Here is an 18,632-nt window from a genome sequence, read left to right on the forward strand (position 1 = left end):
GTCAGGTATTCGCTCATCCAGAGTATGACTATGCTTTTCTACTTTATCAAGGATAACATTTTATTTCAGGTAAGAATCACAAATCTTTCCAAAACCAATACGCTATAGTTACTACATTTACTACTTTTCTGTGACTTAGTTTTGTGAAATGATATAGTTCTTTCTCTTGCAGGCTAGACTCCTGATGAAAGTTTTAAAAATATTCATGCATCTCTAAAAATCAGATTAAAATGTCTTAAGAGATTCTCTTTTGGGATGTCAGGTTTTTGTTAGATTGTACATTATTAACTTCAGAAATGCTTTGTGTTTGCTATTAGTTGGCCTAGAATTAGCCTCTATGAAGGAGGGTTCAGTACAGAACCTTGAAAAAGTTTTTGTTCTCAGAAGGCAGCTGGCAGAAGCCTATTCTCTCTTCTTAGAACACACCAGTCATATTTCAAGAGGCTGGCAAATGATGCTTTGGCAGAGTAAGGAGCAGAGTCATTTTTTTCCAAGAGGGACAGGTCTCACTCTGTTGCTGAGGCTGGAGTGCAGTGGTACAGTCATAGCTCACTGTAGCCTCAAACTTCTGGGCTCAGGTGATCTTCCTACCTCAGCCTCCTCAGTAGCTGGGATTACAGGTGTGCATGCCACCACATCTGGGTAATCTTTTAATTTTTTGTAGAGATAGAGTCTTGCTATATTGCCTAGGCTGGTCTCTATTGCCTAGGCTGGTCTTGAACTCCTGGCCTCAATCAGTCCTCCCGCCTTGGTCTCTTTAAGTGCTGAGATTGTAGGTATGAGCCACCTGCGGGGCCAGAGTCATCTTTTAAGTCATGCTTCCCTTTGGTCTTTAAAGCAAATATAGAATGTTGATGGAATATGAAATAGATTCTAGAAATGTACCTTAGAATTAAGGTAATGGAAGCATGCACATTTGGTACCAGATAAATGAATTCAGCAGAAGACTTCTGTGGCTTCCTGCTATAGTTTAGAAATATTTCGTGTTCCTTTCAGGGTGATTGTCAGTAGCAAATTGTCAGCATAATTGCTGCTTTCTATTTAAATCTGTTACCAGTGCTTTTTTATAAATTATAAGTATGGTTTAAAACCAATAGTGTTCTTTGTTGTTTCTAGTAATGACTGTCTCCTTCCATTCTATCATGTTGATAAAACAATTATGTTCAAGTATTCAATTAGTTTGTCTTATTTCTCTGTGTGGATTTGTTTTCAGGGTCTTTTGCTAATTTCTGTCATATTATTGACCATTCTTTCTCTTGTTCACTTTGCTTTATCTACACTGGACTTGCTGTTCTGGAATATGCCACACATCTCTCCCCCGCAGCCCCCACAGTTGGGAACTTTGCATTTGCTGTTATTTCTGCCTGGCTGCATTTTCTCCAGATAATTACATAGTTCACTCTTAGTTCGTTCAGTCTCTCTTCAAATCTCCCTTGTTAAAAGGGCCCCTCCTATTTAATATTATTTCCCGTCCTTTATTTCCTTGTTCTTTATAAGCTTTATCACTAACTAGCATAATATTTTATTCCCTCGCTAGGAAGTAAGCTTCTTGAAGGCAAGGGCTTACCTGTTTTATGTCCCTGTGCAATTGCCTATGTGTCTGGCACAGTGTAAGTGTTCTATTAATATTTGTTGAATAAGTGGGACTCAGTGGCATGTGTCTGTAGTCCCAGCTACTTGGGAGGTTCGGGTGGGAGGATCGCTTGAGACCAGAAATTCAAGGCTGTAGTATGCTGTGATTGCGCCTGTGAGTAGCCACTGCACTCCAGCCTGGGTAACACAGCGAGACCCCTGTCTCTTTAAAAAAAAAAAAAAAAAAAAATTGTTGAATAAATCAAAGAAATCAGAAAAAATATTTGAAACAGATTAATGTGGAACACATTTATTTCTGAAGGAATTTAAAAATTGATCATTTTGAAGCCCAAATTTTTTGTCTAATGAGGATTCTTGCCCTATTTGGAGTACTCGTATTGTGTGTGTGAGATGGTGGCTGCAGTCTGGGTCAGGGAGCTGGCAGTGTGGCTGTGAAAGGATAATTAGGGGAAAAGATGCAAGTCTCTTTCCCTCTCCCCTGTTGTTGTCTTGCTAATGAGTCTCTGCCTCTGAGGGGTCTGATAGTAATGACTCAGACAGTGGGTGCAAGCTTTCTCAAGAATAAATCATAATGGCACTGCCTAAGTCTCCACTTCTAAAATTCCTCACTCCCAAAGTTCCCTTGCTACCCCTCCTCCACCAAACTTAGAGGGTGGTGAATTATAATTAAAAGAATCTTTCCTTCCCAATGCTTTCCTTTTCCCTAGGGAATTGGAGTGCATCACTAACCTGTGGAGGTGTTCGTTGAATGGGAAGTGGTTAACTGCTTTTTTGGTTCTTTGGGCTTTCTTCCCTAGAGATCCTCCATCCCCCCACTGATTTCTTAGAGCTAAATGGAGCTGATGCAGACTAGGGTTTCGGCTCTTTCTCACGGCATACATAATCCAGAGAAAGTAATATTCTCAAGTCAATATGTCCCAAATACGGAGACAGATGAGCACAAGCACCTCAAAAGTCAAATAAAAGACAACAAACTACAGTATATTACAGATGATACTAGAAGCAAGGGCAGATGAAATGAAAAGCCTAATAAACTTTCTAAAAAATAAGGGAGGATATTAACAGTATAAAACAAGAACCAAAGGCAAATGTTAGATATGAGAGGTATAAAATTAGGATCTGGTTGGACGTGGTGGCTCACGCCTGTAATCCTAGCACTCTGGGAGGCCGAGGCGAGAGGACCGCTTGAGGTCAGGAGTTCGAGACCAGCTTGAGCAAGAGTGAGACCCTGTCTCTACTAAAAATAGAAAATTTAGCTGGGTGTGATGGCGCACGCCTGTAATCCCAGTTACTTGGGAGGCTGAGGCAGGAGGATCACTTGAGCTCAAGAGTTTGAGATCAGCCTGGGCTACATAGTGAGACCCTGTCTCAAACAAAACAAAAAACTCATACGGACTCTCAAGGGATCCCCAAATAGCGAAAGGAATCTTGAAAAAGAAGAAAATTGGAGGACTCACATGTCCTGATTTCAAAACTAACTACAAAACTACAGAAATCAAAAACAGTATGGTATTGGCATAAAGACAGATATAGACCAATGAAATAGACGGCCTAGAAACAGACTCTCACATATATGGTCAAATAATTTTCAACAAGGGTGCTAAGACCACTCAATGGGGGAAAAGACAGTCTTTTTAACAAATTATTTTGGGAAATAGAGATCCACATGCAAAAGAATGATGTTGGACCTTGGCCTTACACCATATACAAAAATTAAAAGTGGATCAAAGACCTTAGTGTGAGAGCTAAAACTAAAACTCCTAGAAGAAAACATGGGAAAAATCTTCATGACATTAGATTTGGCAGTGATTTTGATTGCTTTTTTTTTTTTGAGACAGAATCTCGCTGTGTTGCCTGGGCTAGAGTGAGTGCCGTGGCGTCAGCTTAGCTCACAGCAACCTCAAACTCCTGGGCTTAAGCAATCCTCCTGCCTCAGCCTCCCGAGTAGCTGGGACTACAGGCATGCGCCACCATGCCCAGCTAATTTTTTCTCTATATATTTTTAGTTGGCCAGATATTTTCTTTCTATTTTTAGTAGAGGATGGGGTCTTGCTCTTGGTCAGGCTGGTCTCGAACTCCTGACCTCAAGCGATCCACCCGCCTCGGCATCCCAGAGTGCTAGGATTACAGGCATGAGCCACCGTGCCCGGCTGGCAGTGATTTTTTTGACTATGACAATAAAAACACAGGCAACACAATAAGTTAGACTTTATTAAAATTAAAAACTTGTGCATTAAAGGACTCTGTTGAGAGTAAAAATACAACACACAGAATGGGAGGAAATGTTTGCATAGTAGATAAGTGGTAAGGGGTTAATATCTGGAATATATAAAGAACTACAACTCTAACAAAAAAAACAAGCCAGTTCAAAAATGAGCAAAGAACTTCAATAGACCTTTCTCCAGAGATGATAAACATGGCCAGTAAGCACATGAAAAGATTTTCAACATCATTAGTCATTAGGGAAATTCAAATCAGAGCCACAATGAGATATTCATTCATACCAGTTAGGTAGCTGTTAAAAAAAAGGAAATAACAAATGTTGGCAAGGATGTGGAGAAATTGGAACTTTTTGGCACTGTTGGGGTTAATGTAAAATAATGCAGCTGCTGTGGGAAACAGTTGGCAGTTCCTCCAAAAGTTAAACAGAATTAGCATATGACCCAGCAATTTCATTCCTATTTATATATCCAAGAGAGTTGAAAGCAGGGATTTAAACAGGTATGTATGCACTGATGTTCATAGCAGCATTATTCCAAACCCAAAAAGTGTAAACAACCCAAATGTTCATCAGCAAATGAAAGGGTAAACAAAATGGAATTTACATACAATGGAATACTATTCTGCTTTAAAAAGGAGTGATTTTATTTTATTTTTTTAAATTTGAGACAGTCTCTCTCTGTCTCCTGGACTCACTGCAGCCTCAAACTCCTGGGCTCAAGGGGATCCTCCTGCCTCAGCCTGCAAAGTAGCTGTGGGCTACGTGCCACCACGCCCGGCTCATTTTTCTGTTTTTTGTAGAGACAGGGTCTCGCTCTTGCTCAGGCTGTTCTCAAACTCCTGGCCTCAAGCGATCCTCCCACCTCAGCCTCCCAGGGTGCTAGGATTACAGGCCTGAGACACCCCACCTGGCTGGGAGTGAAATTTTGATACATGTTGCAACATGGGTGAACCTTGGAATTATTGTAAGTGAAGTAAGTCAGAAAGGAGGGCAAATATTGTAGGATTCTACTTATGTGAGATAAATAAAATAGGTACGCTCATAGAGACAAAGTATTATAGGAGAGAAGTTACTAGGAGATGTGGGGGGAAGATGGGGAATGATTGTTTAAAGGATTAGAGTTTCTGATTGGGAATGGTGACAAGTTCTGGAAATGGAGAGTGGTGATGATTGTACCACATGTTGAATATTTTTAATGACCTTGAATTGTATAATTAAAAATGGTTGAAATGGTAAATTTTATGTCATTAAAAAGAGAAATGGGACTGATGCTTGTGAAGTTGGGTCAGTGTACTAGAAGTTCCCATGTGGTTGGAGAACTTAAGCATTGAGAGTAATTTTGAGAAGAAGCCAGAAGAGGAGGAGGTTATGATAAGAAGTGGGGTATCTGATTTGTTGATCTGAAAGGTGACATTCCAGGTGAATATGGTATGTAATCAGGGAACTGGAACTTGGGAGATAGAGGAAAATTCAAATTCTAGCCTTATCTTTTTTTTAACTGTGTAATTAAAATCATACGATTTAGTAATTGTATTACTAAAGCTCTCTGAACTTTTTTCTGTTACATATATTAAATGGATAAGGAAGCCATAATCATCAGGGTTATTGTATTATCTAAATTATTATATGCTTAAAAAGTGCCAGCACTTAGGTAGGAAACTTAAAATTACAAAAATAAAGGAGAAATACTTGGGGAAATAAGAGATTGATTTCCTAGAACTAAAGAAAGATGAAAGATCTCAGATTGAAAAGGCTGATAACAAATATCATGTACAGTTAAGAAAAAAACCGTATCTGTACACAGTATGGTGAAATTTAAGACTATCAGAGATAAAATCTAAAAGTTAACAAATAACATTACAAAGGAACAAAATTCAGATTGACATTACACTTTTCAGCATCAGTAGTGTTAACTGCAAGAAGACAATGGAGTAATATTTTTTGAGTATTGTAGACAGTATTGGAAAGTAACTTTGAACCTTGAAGTTTATGCCCAGCTAACTGTCATTCAAGTGTGAGGGCATGATTAAAATACTCTCCAACATAGAAGGCTTTAGAAGATAAGCCATATGAAGATCCACATGGGAAACATTTTTGGAGAAAGAACTCACATGTGTGGGGAAACAAATATATTATAGCAGATGTACAAGACATGTAAGATATGTAAATTAAAGGGTGATCAAATACCCAAGACTTTAAGATTTAAAATTTTAAGATTTAAGATTTAAAATTGTTGTCTTAAAAAATTAGCTAAGAATAAAAAACGAAATAGAGGAAGTATATCCATAAAACATGATGGGGTTGGGTAGAGGGGAGCTCAAAGGACTTGAAGGCAAGGTAAAGTTCCTGTCTTGATTAAAGGATATATGGGCAACAATTTTATTTATCTAAAAGAAAGGATTTAAAAAGAAGCATAGAAATAGCAGAGGACAAGTTGAAATAACAAATTTGTCAGTTGAAAGGCAGAGATTGATAAGATAAAAGCAATCTATTTTTTTTCAATAGGATATACCATAAATCACAATTTAGAATACAGGTGGGAGAAGCATGGAAACATAGGAAAATTAAGGATCTCAATAATGCTTTTGCTTATGTGGATTATATCTACTGATAGTTACCATATTAGAAATTAACATTGAAAAAATTTTAAAATATTGGTTAATTTTACATAACAGTGACATACTCCTTGTATGTTAACATAGATAACATGTTTTTAAAAGTGATATCATTTTATGAACTTTTACAAATCTCTTTAATGTCTGATTTAATAGACGGTACTTCTCTTATCTGCTTCTGCATTCACTGTGTTTCAATATGTTGTTTTGATTGAGGTATGTGAGGAGAATCCTAGGACCTCATGGATCTTTTGAAAGGGTCTCAGGCACTTTGGGAACTGCTTTCTCCATACAAGTTTCCTTACTATTACTCCACTATTTGTTGTCTACTCCTTCGTCACAGTAGTTTCCTCATTGTCTTATACTTCCTCCCATCTCCTGTTTTTGTTTTGTTATTTCCTGCCTTACATTCTCTTTCAGTTTGACTGATTTTTCTCCATCAAGCCTTCACTGATTAGTCTCTGAGACCATCTCTTCTCCAGAATCTTTTTGTAAATATAGTTGGTTTCACATGATTTTTACTTAAGTACTCTAAGTTTTCTTGTCGTTTCTCTTTCCGATTACATTATGGCTCTTTTAAAGTAGATGCTCTAAAGATTTAGGAGACAAACCAAAAATTTCTCCACACACAACAAACACAACAATAGATACAAATGTTTCTGTTTAAAAATAGGTAATATTTGTTGATAGGAAGTAACACTCTCTAGGAAAGTACGTATAGATCGCAAATTCTCTTTTGGCCTTAAATGATTTATTGGAAGACCACAGTATCTTACCCATCATCTGCTACATGGTAATTCTTTAAGAGATCTTGTATAACTAAAACCATCTTCTCTTTAGGTTTGTTGCTCTTATAAGCCACTTATTGATTAATTTATTTTCTTGCCATTTCAGAAAAAAGCCAAAGGACAAGAGTTGTTTGATCAGATTATGTACCACCTGGATCTTATTGAAAGTGACTATTTTGGTCTGAGATTTATGGATTCAGCACAAGTAGCAGTGAGTAACTGTTTTGGGAAGTTCCAGCATGGGGGAATAAGTGGGAATTTCAGGTGATGTGCTAAGTGCTAGAAGACTTCATCTTCTTCATGTGTTATTTCCCATGATCTGGAGCTTTGACGCCTTGCTTTAGAATTACCTGAAGTGCTTGTTTTAAAAAATGTGAGTTCTAGTCTTAACCTGAATTACTAGAGGAAAATCTTTGAGAATGGGGCTTGGGAATCTGTTTTTTATTAACACTGGCTGGCTTGTTGGTCACACTAGAGTTTGAGAACCTCTATGTAATGGAAAGGCTGCTAGCGTGAGAGTTTTGTGGGCCCTTAGGTAAGTGAAAGAAGTCTTTAATTTGCAAATTAAGGTGAGTAGTATATCTCTAAGGTCCCTGTCAGATCTTTAATTCTGTGTCTATAAGTAGTACTTCTCTGATATGCATTTCAGATGAGAGAACAGCATACATAACAGAGTAGAAAGTTGGAGGCTGTTGAAAGAACTGAGTATTGTATTAGGATTTCGCTGGAGGGTGATTGAAAGAAAGTAGTGGATGACAAGATTGGGAGATGGATTAGTGGCCATAGGAGACAAACTGAGTGCCAAAAATATTAAATAATATTAGTAAATTGGCAGTATTCTCTAATAATTGGGCTTGGGTATTTTTTAAGCCAGGGAGGTTATATTTTGCTTCAGGAAGTTTTATGTAGAAATATTATGTAGGATTATTTGGAATGGGCAGACTGGAATCAGGGAAAGTTATTACAGATATTTTGGGAATAAAAGTAATATTAAGACCTGGACAGTAGCAGGCAGAGGGAGAGACCACAGATGACAAGGATGTCAAGACATTAAGCCTTCTTTTCTGGAAGTCTTCTAGAGTGTGTGTGTGTGTGTGTGTGTGTGTGTGTAGATGAATTTCTTAGCTGGCTTTATCACATTGACTGCCACACAAAAAAATCAGAAACATTTCCTTGGGGCCACACTGTTTTATTATGGAAATAGAATAACAACTTCGAGTGTAATTTAAAGGTAAACATAAATAGAAAAATGAAATTTATTGATTTCTATTAATGTATTTTTTAGAATTAAATTATCAATATTAACTGTAACAATAAGAACATCAACAAGTAAGATTTTATATATGCTTCACGTGCCCTCAGGGTCAAAACTAGAGTGAGTTAAATACAACTCTCATGGCAGTTAATGTGTTAAAGAGCATCTTGGCTAAGTTTACAGCCATTAATAATTTTAGCTGTCATTTTTTTCCTGGTATCTCCCCCCACCATTAAAAAATTAAGCACAAGCATTTAGCAAGGGAGTATTAATTAGGTAAATTTTGGCACATCCTTACAATTAATACTATGCATACTATGCCTCTCATTAAAAATGGTGATTTTTATTTATTTATTTTTTATTTTTTTTTAAGGCTGGTCAAGTGAAGCAGTGGGAGTGGAGAAGGAACAAAGGAATGTGTAACTGGTTATGATCAATTAGTTGCAAACACCACTGCACTCAGACCAACCAAAAATGGTGATTTTTAAATGTGCTGATTAATTGGAGTGGTAAAAACAGTAAAAAGGATTACAAAGCAGTATAATTTAATATTTCTATTTTAAAAACATCTAGATATATGGACACACATACACATGAAAAAATGTGTAAAGTTATTTTCCATAGTTTCAGAGTTCTGATCTTTTGGTGGTGGTAGTGTAGGAGATGTTTTTTATTTTTATTTTTATTTTTTGAGACAGGATCTCACTCTGTTGCCCAGGCTGAAGTGCAGTGGCGCGATCGTGGCTTATTGTTTGCTCAAATCCTGGGCTCAAGTGATACTCCTGCCTCAGCATCCTGAGTAGCCAGAACTCTAGGTGTATGCTACCATGCCCAGCTAATTTATAAAGTTTTTTGTTTGTTTGTTTGTTTTTTGTAGAGGCAGGGTCTTGCTTGCTATGTTGCCCAGGCTGGTCTCAAACTCCTAGCCTCAAGTGATTCTCGATCCTCCTGCCTCGGTCTTCCAAAGTGCTGGGATTAGAGGTGTGAGCCATTGTGCCTGGCCCATTTTTCTTTTTAATGTCCTTAATTCTCTTCCAAAAGGCTAAATTCACTAAAGGCAGGGAATGACTCTTACTTACCTCTGTTGTCCAGTATGTAGTAGGCACATAAAACGTTTATTGAATTCAGTTCTGGACTGCCAGTTAGTTTGATAAAGGCTTGGTTGGCTAAGTTTGGTATCATTCACTTTCACTTCTGAATACTCAGGTAAAGTCTTGTAATCAGAAGAATAAATAGATGATATTAGGGTTAGACAATTTATGGCTTCCTGGTTTTTGAGAGTATGGTGGGGGGGAAGACAAAAGTACAACAGTGTTAGGTTTCAGATACTTTACATTTCTTAGAATATTTAAGTAATTGTGGAAAGAAATAGACATGTAGCCATTACTAAGCTGTATTATTAGCTCTTTACTAATATCAGCAATTATCGAATTACTAGATTCCATAGTGATATTTCTTTTTCTTATTTGATACCTGTATAGTGCCTTCTAGTCATAACAAATTTTTGGTAAAGCCAGGTTAGAATTTTTAATCCCTATTCTTTTTAGTTCTAGTTTATCCCTCCCAAATAACCAGAAGTCCAAGCATTAAAATTAAACTTCATAGGCTTACTTTTACTTTATTTTTGCTGTCACTGAAATACTCTAAACTATATGAGTTGAGCTAGAAGAACAATTGGTAGATGAAAGATCATTTATGAACTCCAGATGACACTTAAATTTTTTTTTTTTTGAGACAGAGTCTCGCTTTGTTGCCCGGGCTAGAGTGAGTGCCATGGCGTCAGCCTAGCTCACAGCAACCTCAAACTCCTGGGCTTAAGCGATCCTACCGTCTCAGCCCTCCCAGTAGCTGGGACTATAGGCATGCGCCACCATGCCTGGCTAATTTTTTCTATATATATTTTAGTTGGCCAGATAATTTCTTTCTATTTTTAGTAGAGATGGGGGTCTCACTCTTGCTCACGCTGGTCTCGAACTCCTGAGCTCAAATAATCCGCCCGCCTCGGCCTCCCAGAGTGCTAGGATTATAGGCGTGAGCCACCTCGCCTGGCCGACACTTAAACTTTTTAAGTTCCAATTCACTTGATTCCATAACAGTCTCATGACATAAACATACATAGAGAATCAGTTATGTGTTGTGTGACCAGATTCAATCCCAGATTGAAACAAAATAGTATCTGACAAACAGTTCAGTTTATTGAAGATACTGAACTTGATGGATCAAGTGGATTTTTTGGCCAGGTATTTAGTGTAAACTAAGCTAACCTAATGATTTTCATATCTCTCTGTCATATTTACTGTGTTGACATAATTATTAATATAGACCTCAAAGGGCGCAGGGTAAAAAGTGACCAAGGAATTAGATGCTACAGTTTCACCTTGAACATATGGCATATCTGTATATGTAAAATAAATGTGCCAAAGTTTAGTTATTGGTCTCTGTAGGTTAGTCCAAAACATCTGTGACTATAAAATTAGGCAGTCATCACGGAGATAACCAAAATTAGTAAGTTGATGAAGCCAGGGTTCACTTATGTATGCATATAATCTGAGTTCTGTTTTTTTAAATTGTTTACTTTTAATTACACTGGGTCATTTTATGTTCACGTACACAATTAATTTCATAGTTGAAAAAAATCTCACATTTATAGAAAAGTTGCAAGAATGATATAAATAACCGTTTTTCTGGAACCATTTGAGAGAGTTGCAGTAAGATATCCTGTCCCATCACCCCTCAATTCTTTTTTTTTCCCTTGGGACAAATCTTTTGTTCTTTATCAGATTCTCAGTCATTCATTTGGTGTTTGCTAGAACTGGGGTATGCAGGAGAGTGTTGAAGAGAGAGTTCACTTGAGAAGAGAGGGATCAAAAGAATGGGTATCACCAGCTGCCCAGGGCCTTCATTTTTTGTCATCATCTGTACAAACACTTCATAATTGACCTGGCCTTCTCCATCGATGTCAGCCTCGCTGATCATCTCATCCACTCATCAGTCAGCTTCTCTCCCACGTTCGTCATTATATGACGCAGCTCTGCATCACTGATGTAGCTGTTCCCATCCTTGTCAAAGACATGGAATCCTTCTTGGATCTCCTCCTCACTGTCTGTGTCCTTCTTCTTTCTGGCCATCATGGTCAGAAACTCTGGGAAGTCAATGGTCCCGTTCCCATCTGCATCTGCCTCATTGATCATGTCCTGCAGCTCTGCTTCAGTGGGGTTCTGTCCCAGGGGTCTCATCACTGTCCCCAACTCCTTGGTGTTGATAGTGCCATCTCCGTCCTTGTTGAAGAGGAAGAAGGCCTCCTTGAACTCTGTGGCCTGTTCTTCACTCAGCTGGTCAGCCGTGCGAGGCCCGGGGTGTCCAGAGCCTGGAGATCAAGATTATTCCGGCAGCGGTAGCCAGCTCGAGCTCCACGTTGCATCTGTGCCTCCACACTCACTCCACCCCTGAATTCTTTAGTGTGTGTTTCCTACAAGCAAGTGTGCTTCCTTTAACTCAATACAACCACCAAAACCGGGAAATTAACATTATGACATCACTACCATCTTATCCTCAGGCTCTATTCAGGTTATGCCAGTTATCCCTAGACTGTCCTCTGTAGCCAAAGGGTTTAGTTCAGAATCATGCTTTACATTTAGTTTTCATGTCTCTTTAGTTGTCTTCTACCTGGAATACTTTGATTCCTCACTCTTTCCTTGACTTCTCATGACTTTGAAAGTTTTGAAGATAACAAGCCAGTTATTTTGTATAGTGTCCCTCAATTTGGGTTTGTGTGATGTTTCCTCATGAAGTAGGTTAATCTTGGCACCTTGGGCTGGAAAATCCAGAAGTGATTCTGTGTTCTCATTCTGTCCTATTGAGTATCATGTGATTTCATTTTGTCCCATTACTTGTGATACTATGAATCCCTTGATTAAGGTGGTGTCTGCCACGCCTCACCACTATGAAGTTATTCTTTTTCCTTTTTAATTATTTTGTAGGCATTTACTTTGAGATTGTTCCTCATCAAGCTTTCTATTTATCTATTTATGACCTAATAGATTCCTATTTTATTCAGTGTGTTATCTGCTACTGTCATTATTTTGCTCAAATTTTCCCAAGGTTGGCCAATGGCAGCTGCTTCAGGGTGCTTCTATGTTCATTTAACATGGGCCCATCATTCTTTGAGCACTACCTTACTTTTTGGCCCAAGATGTTCCATGTTCTTCTTGTATTTCTCTGCTCCAGCCTTGGAATCAGCCAATTCTCCAACGAGCGTTGGGGCCAGAGTTAGGGAATATGTGTATATTTCTGTCTCCATACACACACACACACACACACACACACACGTATATATGTGTATGTGTATATACGTGTATATAAAACATATCTACACATATATAGAGAGCACCAATGACTCCATACCCATAAATCATTCTAGTGCCAGTCTAATACTACAGGGCTTCTTGTAGTTTTTCCCCCCTGGTTTCTTCTGTAGGAACCAGGCTCTGATTTTCATCAATGTTTTTGTTTTTGTTTTTTTGCTGGTTTTTTTTTTTTTTTTTCAGGCCATTCCGTCTGTTACATATTCTACTTGTCAATTTTATGCTTCCATACATATGGGAGAAGGGGTGACTACTCTGTTACATATTCCCCTGTCAATTTTACGCTTCCATATCTATGGGAGGAGGGTCCACGTAGTCCTCAAGCTACTTCCGGTTGAAGTGGGGCAACATTTCAGATGGAAGGTTTATACTTATGTATATCATTGCTAAGCTTTGGACAACAGCAGATTACCAAGTGAAAAAAGTCATAAGCAACAACTGTAACAGTGAGGATTGACAAGGTGAAATGGACTGTCACCGTGTAAGTAGTGTCCAGTACAGGGTTGGGTTAGAAAAGAAACATGAGACCCCGGAGTGTACAGGTATTAGTTACAGCCTGTAGGTGATCCAGGAGATCAGCTTCTGCAAATTCAGAAATCATACACAGCACCGTACAAGGTTTAGGACAAACCCAGCAGCAAGAAAGCGCAACAGAAGGAGCAATAGCCCGGGTAAATCCTCACTAAGGAGTTGTCTCTCCATCCTGTAGACAGAACAAATAAAGAAAGCAAAAATGTCAACATTTTCATCTTTTTCCCTTTTCTTAAACAGATATTTTAGATCACCTAAAGGCTATCCTCTCCATTGGGGACTTGGGTCTTCTCCTTTCATGGGACATCTCTTACTTTGTTATCATGGACCCAAGGTTTCATTTCTGACAATTTCAATGAGGTGTGAGTTTTTAGAGGCACTTCATAGGGTCTTTTTCATTTTTCTTCTTCCACTGGGGCGGAGACCTGAAAGGGGCAAACTCATGCATAGTTAGCAGGTTAGCACCTGACCCACTCTTTTTTTTTTTTTTTTTTGAGGCAGAGTCTCACTCTTGCCCTGAGTAGAGTGCCATGGTGTCGGCCTAGCTCACAGCAACCTCATACTTCTGCTCAAGCAATCCTCCTGCCTCAGCCTCCCGATTAGCTGGAACTACAGGTGCGTGCCACGATGCCCAGCTAATTTTTCTATTTTTAAGTAGATGGGGGTCTCGCCCTTGCTCAAGCTGTTCTCCAACTCCTAAACTCTAAAGCGATCCTCCTGCCTCAGGCTCCCAGAGTGCTAGGATTACAGGCGTGAGCCACTGCGCCTGGTCAACAGTGTCTTGATAATTGTAACTTTTGTAGTAAGTCTTACAGTTGTGAAGTGTGAGTCCTTCAACTTTTTTTTCAATATCGTTTTGGCTATTTTGGGTCACTTGCATTTCCATATAAATTTTAAAATTATCTTGGCCGTTTCTGCAACAAAGGGAGTTGGAATTTTGCTAGGGTTTGCATTGAATCTGTATATCAAGTAACAGAACAAGAGCCTGTCTCATTCATACATACATACATACATAGATAGGTAAACAGATTCAAAATACTTAAATTCAAAAATTTAAATATAATCTCCAGAAGTCATCAGACCTCACTTAAACCCGCTGCTTGTATTCAACATTTTATGGAAGGTTCTAGCCAGGGCACCTAGGCAAGAGAAGTAAAGAAAAGGAAAAGGAAAGACATTCAGATTACAAGGAAGAAAAACTCTCTCTTCTTGCAGATGACATGATCTTTACATAAAGCACATTAAAACTAATAAGCAAGTTTGGCAAGGTTGCAGGATACAAGATAAACATACAAAAATTTCTATGTAGTAAACAATCCAAAAATGGAATTAAGGAAACAATTCCATTTACAATAGCATCAGAAGAATAAAATGTTTAGGAATAAATTTGACCAGGAAGTGAAACACTCCTAATCTGAAACTATAAAACACTGCCTTAAGAAATTAAAGACTTAATACATAGATATTCCATGTTCATGGATCATTAGACTTTATTGTTAAAATAGCAATCCTCCCTCGTTGGCCTCCCAGAATGCTAGGATTACAGGCATAAGCCACCTTGCCTGACCAGTATTTTGATTCTTAAGAATACCTCTGTTCCCTCTGTAGACATTTGTGCTTTGTGGTGGTTTTACATGTAGTGGAGATTGTGATTGCTGACACTAGAAACCAACAAGAACAAACCTCAAGTATCACAAAAATACTGACTGAATGTCACAGAGGATTCTGTTTAAAAATTACAATGAGGGCGGTAGCTCATGCTTACAATCCTAGCACTTTGGGAAGCCTGGGTGGGAGGATCACTTGAGGCCAGGTGTTTGAGACCAGCCTGATCAATATAGCGAGACCCCCATCTCTGCAAAATATAGACAGATTAGCTGGGCATGGTGGTAAGCACCTACAGTCCCAGCTACTCAGGAGGCTGAGGCAGGAGGATTGCTGGAGCCCAGTATTTTGAGGCTACAGTGGGCTATGATGATGCCACTGTACTCTAGCCAAGGTAACTGAGTGAGACCCTGTCTCAAAAACAAAACAAAGCAAAACAAACAAACAAACAAAAAACAAAAGAGGAATCTGGTAAATAAGGTCATGTAAGGCTATGATGAACTTTTACTGACTTCTAAAAGCGTGCTTAGCTCTTCTGAGATAGAGGGCATTTTGAAGTGATCAGATTGTGAAAGTTAGACTATATTATAAATAAGTTCATGTGTGAATGGTAATTGAAAAGGTAAGTGAATTAAGTGTACTAATGACTCCTTAAATCTAGTGAGATCCTGTGCAATTTGGTAGCAAGTTCTGTCTTTTAAAGTGTATTTCCAAAATAGGCTATATACTCTATCTTTGAAGAGTGAATATGTAACGTACCTAACTCACCTACATGCCTACTATGAGTTTGACTTTTAAGAATCCTAAGAGAGCCAGGCATGGTGGTGTATGTCTGAAGTCCCAGCTATGTGAGAAGCTGAAGCAAAAGGATTGCTTGAGCCCAAGAGTTGGAAGCCAGCCTGGGCAACATTAGCGAGACCCTGTCTCTTAAAAAAAAAAATTAAGAATCCTAAGAGAGCACACTAGTAATACACAGAAAAGCACAGTAGAAAAATATATTTTAAGCTGGCACGGCGGCTCATGCCTGTAATCTTAGTACTTTGGGAGGCTGAGGTGGGAGAATCGCTTGAGTTCAGGAGTTTTGAGACCAGCCTAAGCAAGAGCGAGAACCCGTCTCTACTAAAAATGGAAAAAAATTAGCTGGGCATGCTTGTGCACGCCTGTAGTCCCAGCCACTTGAGAGGCCGAGATAGGAGAATCACTTGAGCCTGGGGGTTTGAGGTTGCTGTAAATTATGATGATGCCACGGCACTCTAGCCTGGGCGACAGAGTGAGACTGTGTCTTAAAAAAAAGAAAGAAAGACTGGGCATGGTGGCTCACGCCTGTAATCCTAGCACTCTGGGAGGCCGAGGTGGGCGGATTGTTTGAGCTCAGGAGTTCGAGACCAGCATGAGCAAGAGCGAGACCCCGCCTCTACTAAAAATAGAAAGAAATTATATGGACAGCTAAAAATATATATAGAAAAATTAGCTGGGCATGGTGGCACATGCTATAGTCTCAGCTACTCGGGAGGCTGAGGCAGGAGGATCGCTTGAGCCCAGGAGTTGGAGGTTGCTGTGAGCTAGGCTGATGCCACAACACTCTAGTCTGGGCAACAGAATGAGACTCTGTCTCAAAAAAAAAAAAAAGAAAGAAAGAAAAGAAAATATATTTTAATGGCTAATTTAAGTCTTCATTTGGAATATCTTACAACACAGACTAACTCCAAAAAAGTAATCACTCAGGAAGTATTTATAATTGAAGCATCTTCAGTTACAGTATAGCAATGCATTGTATTTGTCCTCTGTTTTCTTAGCATAGGTTTTTAATATTTTGTTAAAATTGTTCAAAATGTTAAAATTGTTCAAATGTTAAAATTTGTTTTAAACTAATTTTAAAATTCAGAGCATAAGCCTCTACTCACAGAAGAAATATGTTTTGCAACAGCAGTGGTTTTGAAAGATGGTTAACGTTTCTCTGCTTTAAGCCCTTTGCCCAAGAATACTGGTACATTTCTTTACTAGGCCGGTGTACATGGTTAGGCAGGAATCATTCATTTGAAGAGTTGTTTACAGCTATTTGACTGTAGGGCTTGGGATTAGGGTGTGTGTATGTTAGTGTTTTGGAAGCTCCCTGAGTGATTCTTTGGTTTACTTCTGTCTGTTGTGTTTATGATTATATATTATTTGATTGTAAGGCATACAAGTAAATAACTGTTCTCCCATGCCCACCTCAATAGGGTGAAAAGAAATGTGGCTTTTTGCATCCTTTGATATCCATTCATCAACTAAACTTTAAAAGTAGGAAATAAAAAGGGAGTTTGTTTCCTTTTTAAGGTATAATGAAGAAAGGGAATTTTATTTGTTTCACACTTAGCCCCCCAAAATCTATATCTGCATGCCTCTCATCTTTATTTTCTAATGTAATTTTAACTCAACTCCTAATGACCCTGATTCAAGGAAAGTGTTATCAGTGCCTATCTCTGAGCTCTGAATTTTCCAGTCCCTGGTCTTGGAATGTGGAGGAGATGAAAGAAAACAGACTTGAGAATATGCAAACATGGATTCAGACCTTCCCCAGAAGAATGTCACCCAGAACTCCCCCAGCTCCTAAATCTCGCTTTAAAATGTGTTTGTGGCTTTGTTTGAGTTTTGCGTTGTCTTAAAGGACTACAGATTTTGGAAACTATTGCATACTGGTAGGAAAGACTAAAATGCCTGCCTGCTTGGAAGACAATGCTGTTTTTTTTCTCACTGGGATAATTTTGTCTTTAATGTGCTTCTTAGTAGGATAGTAGGGTACAAATTAGAGTAGAAAGGTGTATTTGTGAAACTAGGTCTAGATAGTTTGAAACAGGAAGAAATTTAAGGTATAACTAAGAAAGACTTTAGATTGTTCTTGAAATAGTAAGTGGTCTATCTTATATTGATGTTTCCTTATATTCTGTCAAAATTTACATTTAGCATATTGATTTTCATTCCATTGTTAATGTTCTTCACTGTACTGACACACGTGTGTGTATACACATTCACAAACAAGAAAATTTTCTTCTTCCCTGTTTGAAGAAACTCTGGAAGGAATCAGAGGAAACCAATAACATCTTGGGGGTAGGAGAGGTAGATTAGATATGGTATGGTGGTGAGTATATGGAGGGCATGGATTAGGGGGGATGGTTGACCATATAGTTTTTAATATTACCAAAAAAATTAACCATATAAATATAATACCTATATAAAGTATTAAAATAAGGGGGGGTCCATGATTATTGTTTTAAGTAATATGGGTTCATTGCAGAGTAAGTGGAAATACAGGAAAGCACTAAGAAGAAAAAAAATCTCCAGCAACCTCAATCAACATAGAGATAACATCTGTTACTATTTTGTTAGAGATTTTCTCAGTCTGAAAGGAAATGCATATTTATATGTACAAATTTGTATATTTTGCAAAAACAATTTATAATATTTTTAAACCTGCCCTTTAAAATTTAACAATGTATTATAAATAATCTTCCAGATTCTTAAGTATTTGCTTTTATTCTTTATAATAGTTTTATGGTGCTCTATCATCTTAAAATACTATATTTTAACCAATTTACTATTGTTAGATATATAGGTTGTTGTAACTTTCTTTGATGTAATTCCTTGCAGGTAAATCTACACACATCCCTAATGATTTCTAGA

General features: G+C 38.2%; 1 protein-coding gene and 1 pseudogene across 2 annotated transcripts in view; one reads left to right on the forward strand and one right to left on the reverse strand.

Annotated features, from left to right (window-relative positions):
* EPB41L5 (erythrocyte membrane protein band 4.1 like 5) overlaps positions 1–18,632 on the forward strand; it is a 109,147-nt gene that overhangs the window by 13,338 nt on the left and 77,177 nt on the right. For both annotated transcript variants that reach the window (XM_069461144.1, XM_069461230.1), the window contains exon 3: positions 7,324–7,428. In XM_069461144.1, coding sequence (XP_069317245.1) covers positions 7,324–7,428 — 105 coding nt within the window. The remainder of the gene's footprint in view (positions 1–7,323; positions 7,429–18,632) is intronic.
* Positions 11,257–12,772, reverse strand: LOC138380868 (calmodulin-1-like; annotated as a pseudogene).

This window comes from Eulemur rufifrons, chromosome 1 (genome assembly GCF_041146395.1).
Source record: "Eulemur rufifrons isolate Redbay chromosome 1, OSU_ERuf_1, whole genome shotgun sequence".
Lineage (NCBI taxonomy): Eukaryota > Metazoa > Chordata > Mammalia > Primates > Lemuridae > Eulemur > Eulemur rufifrons.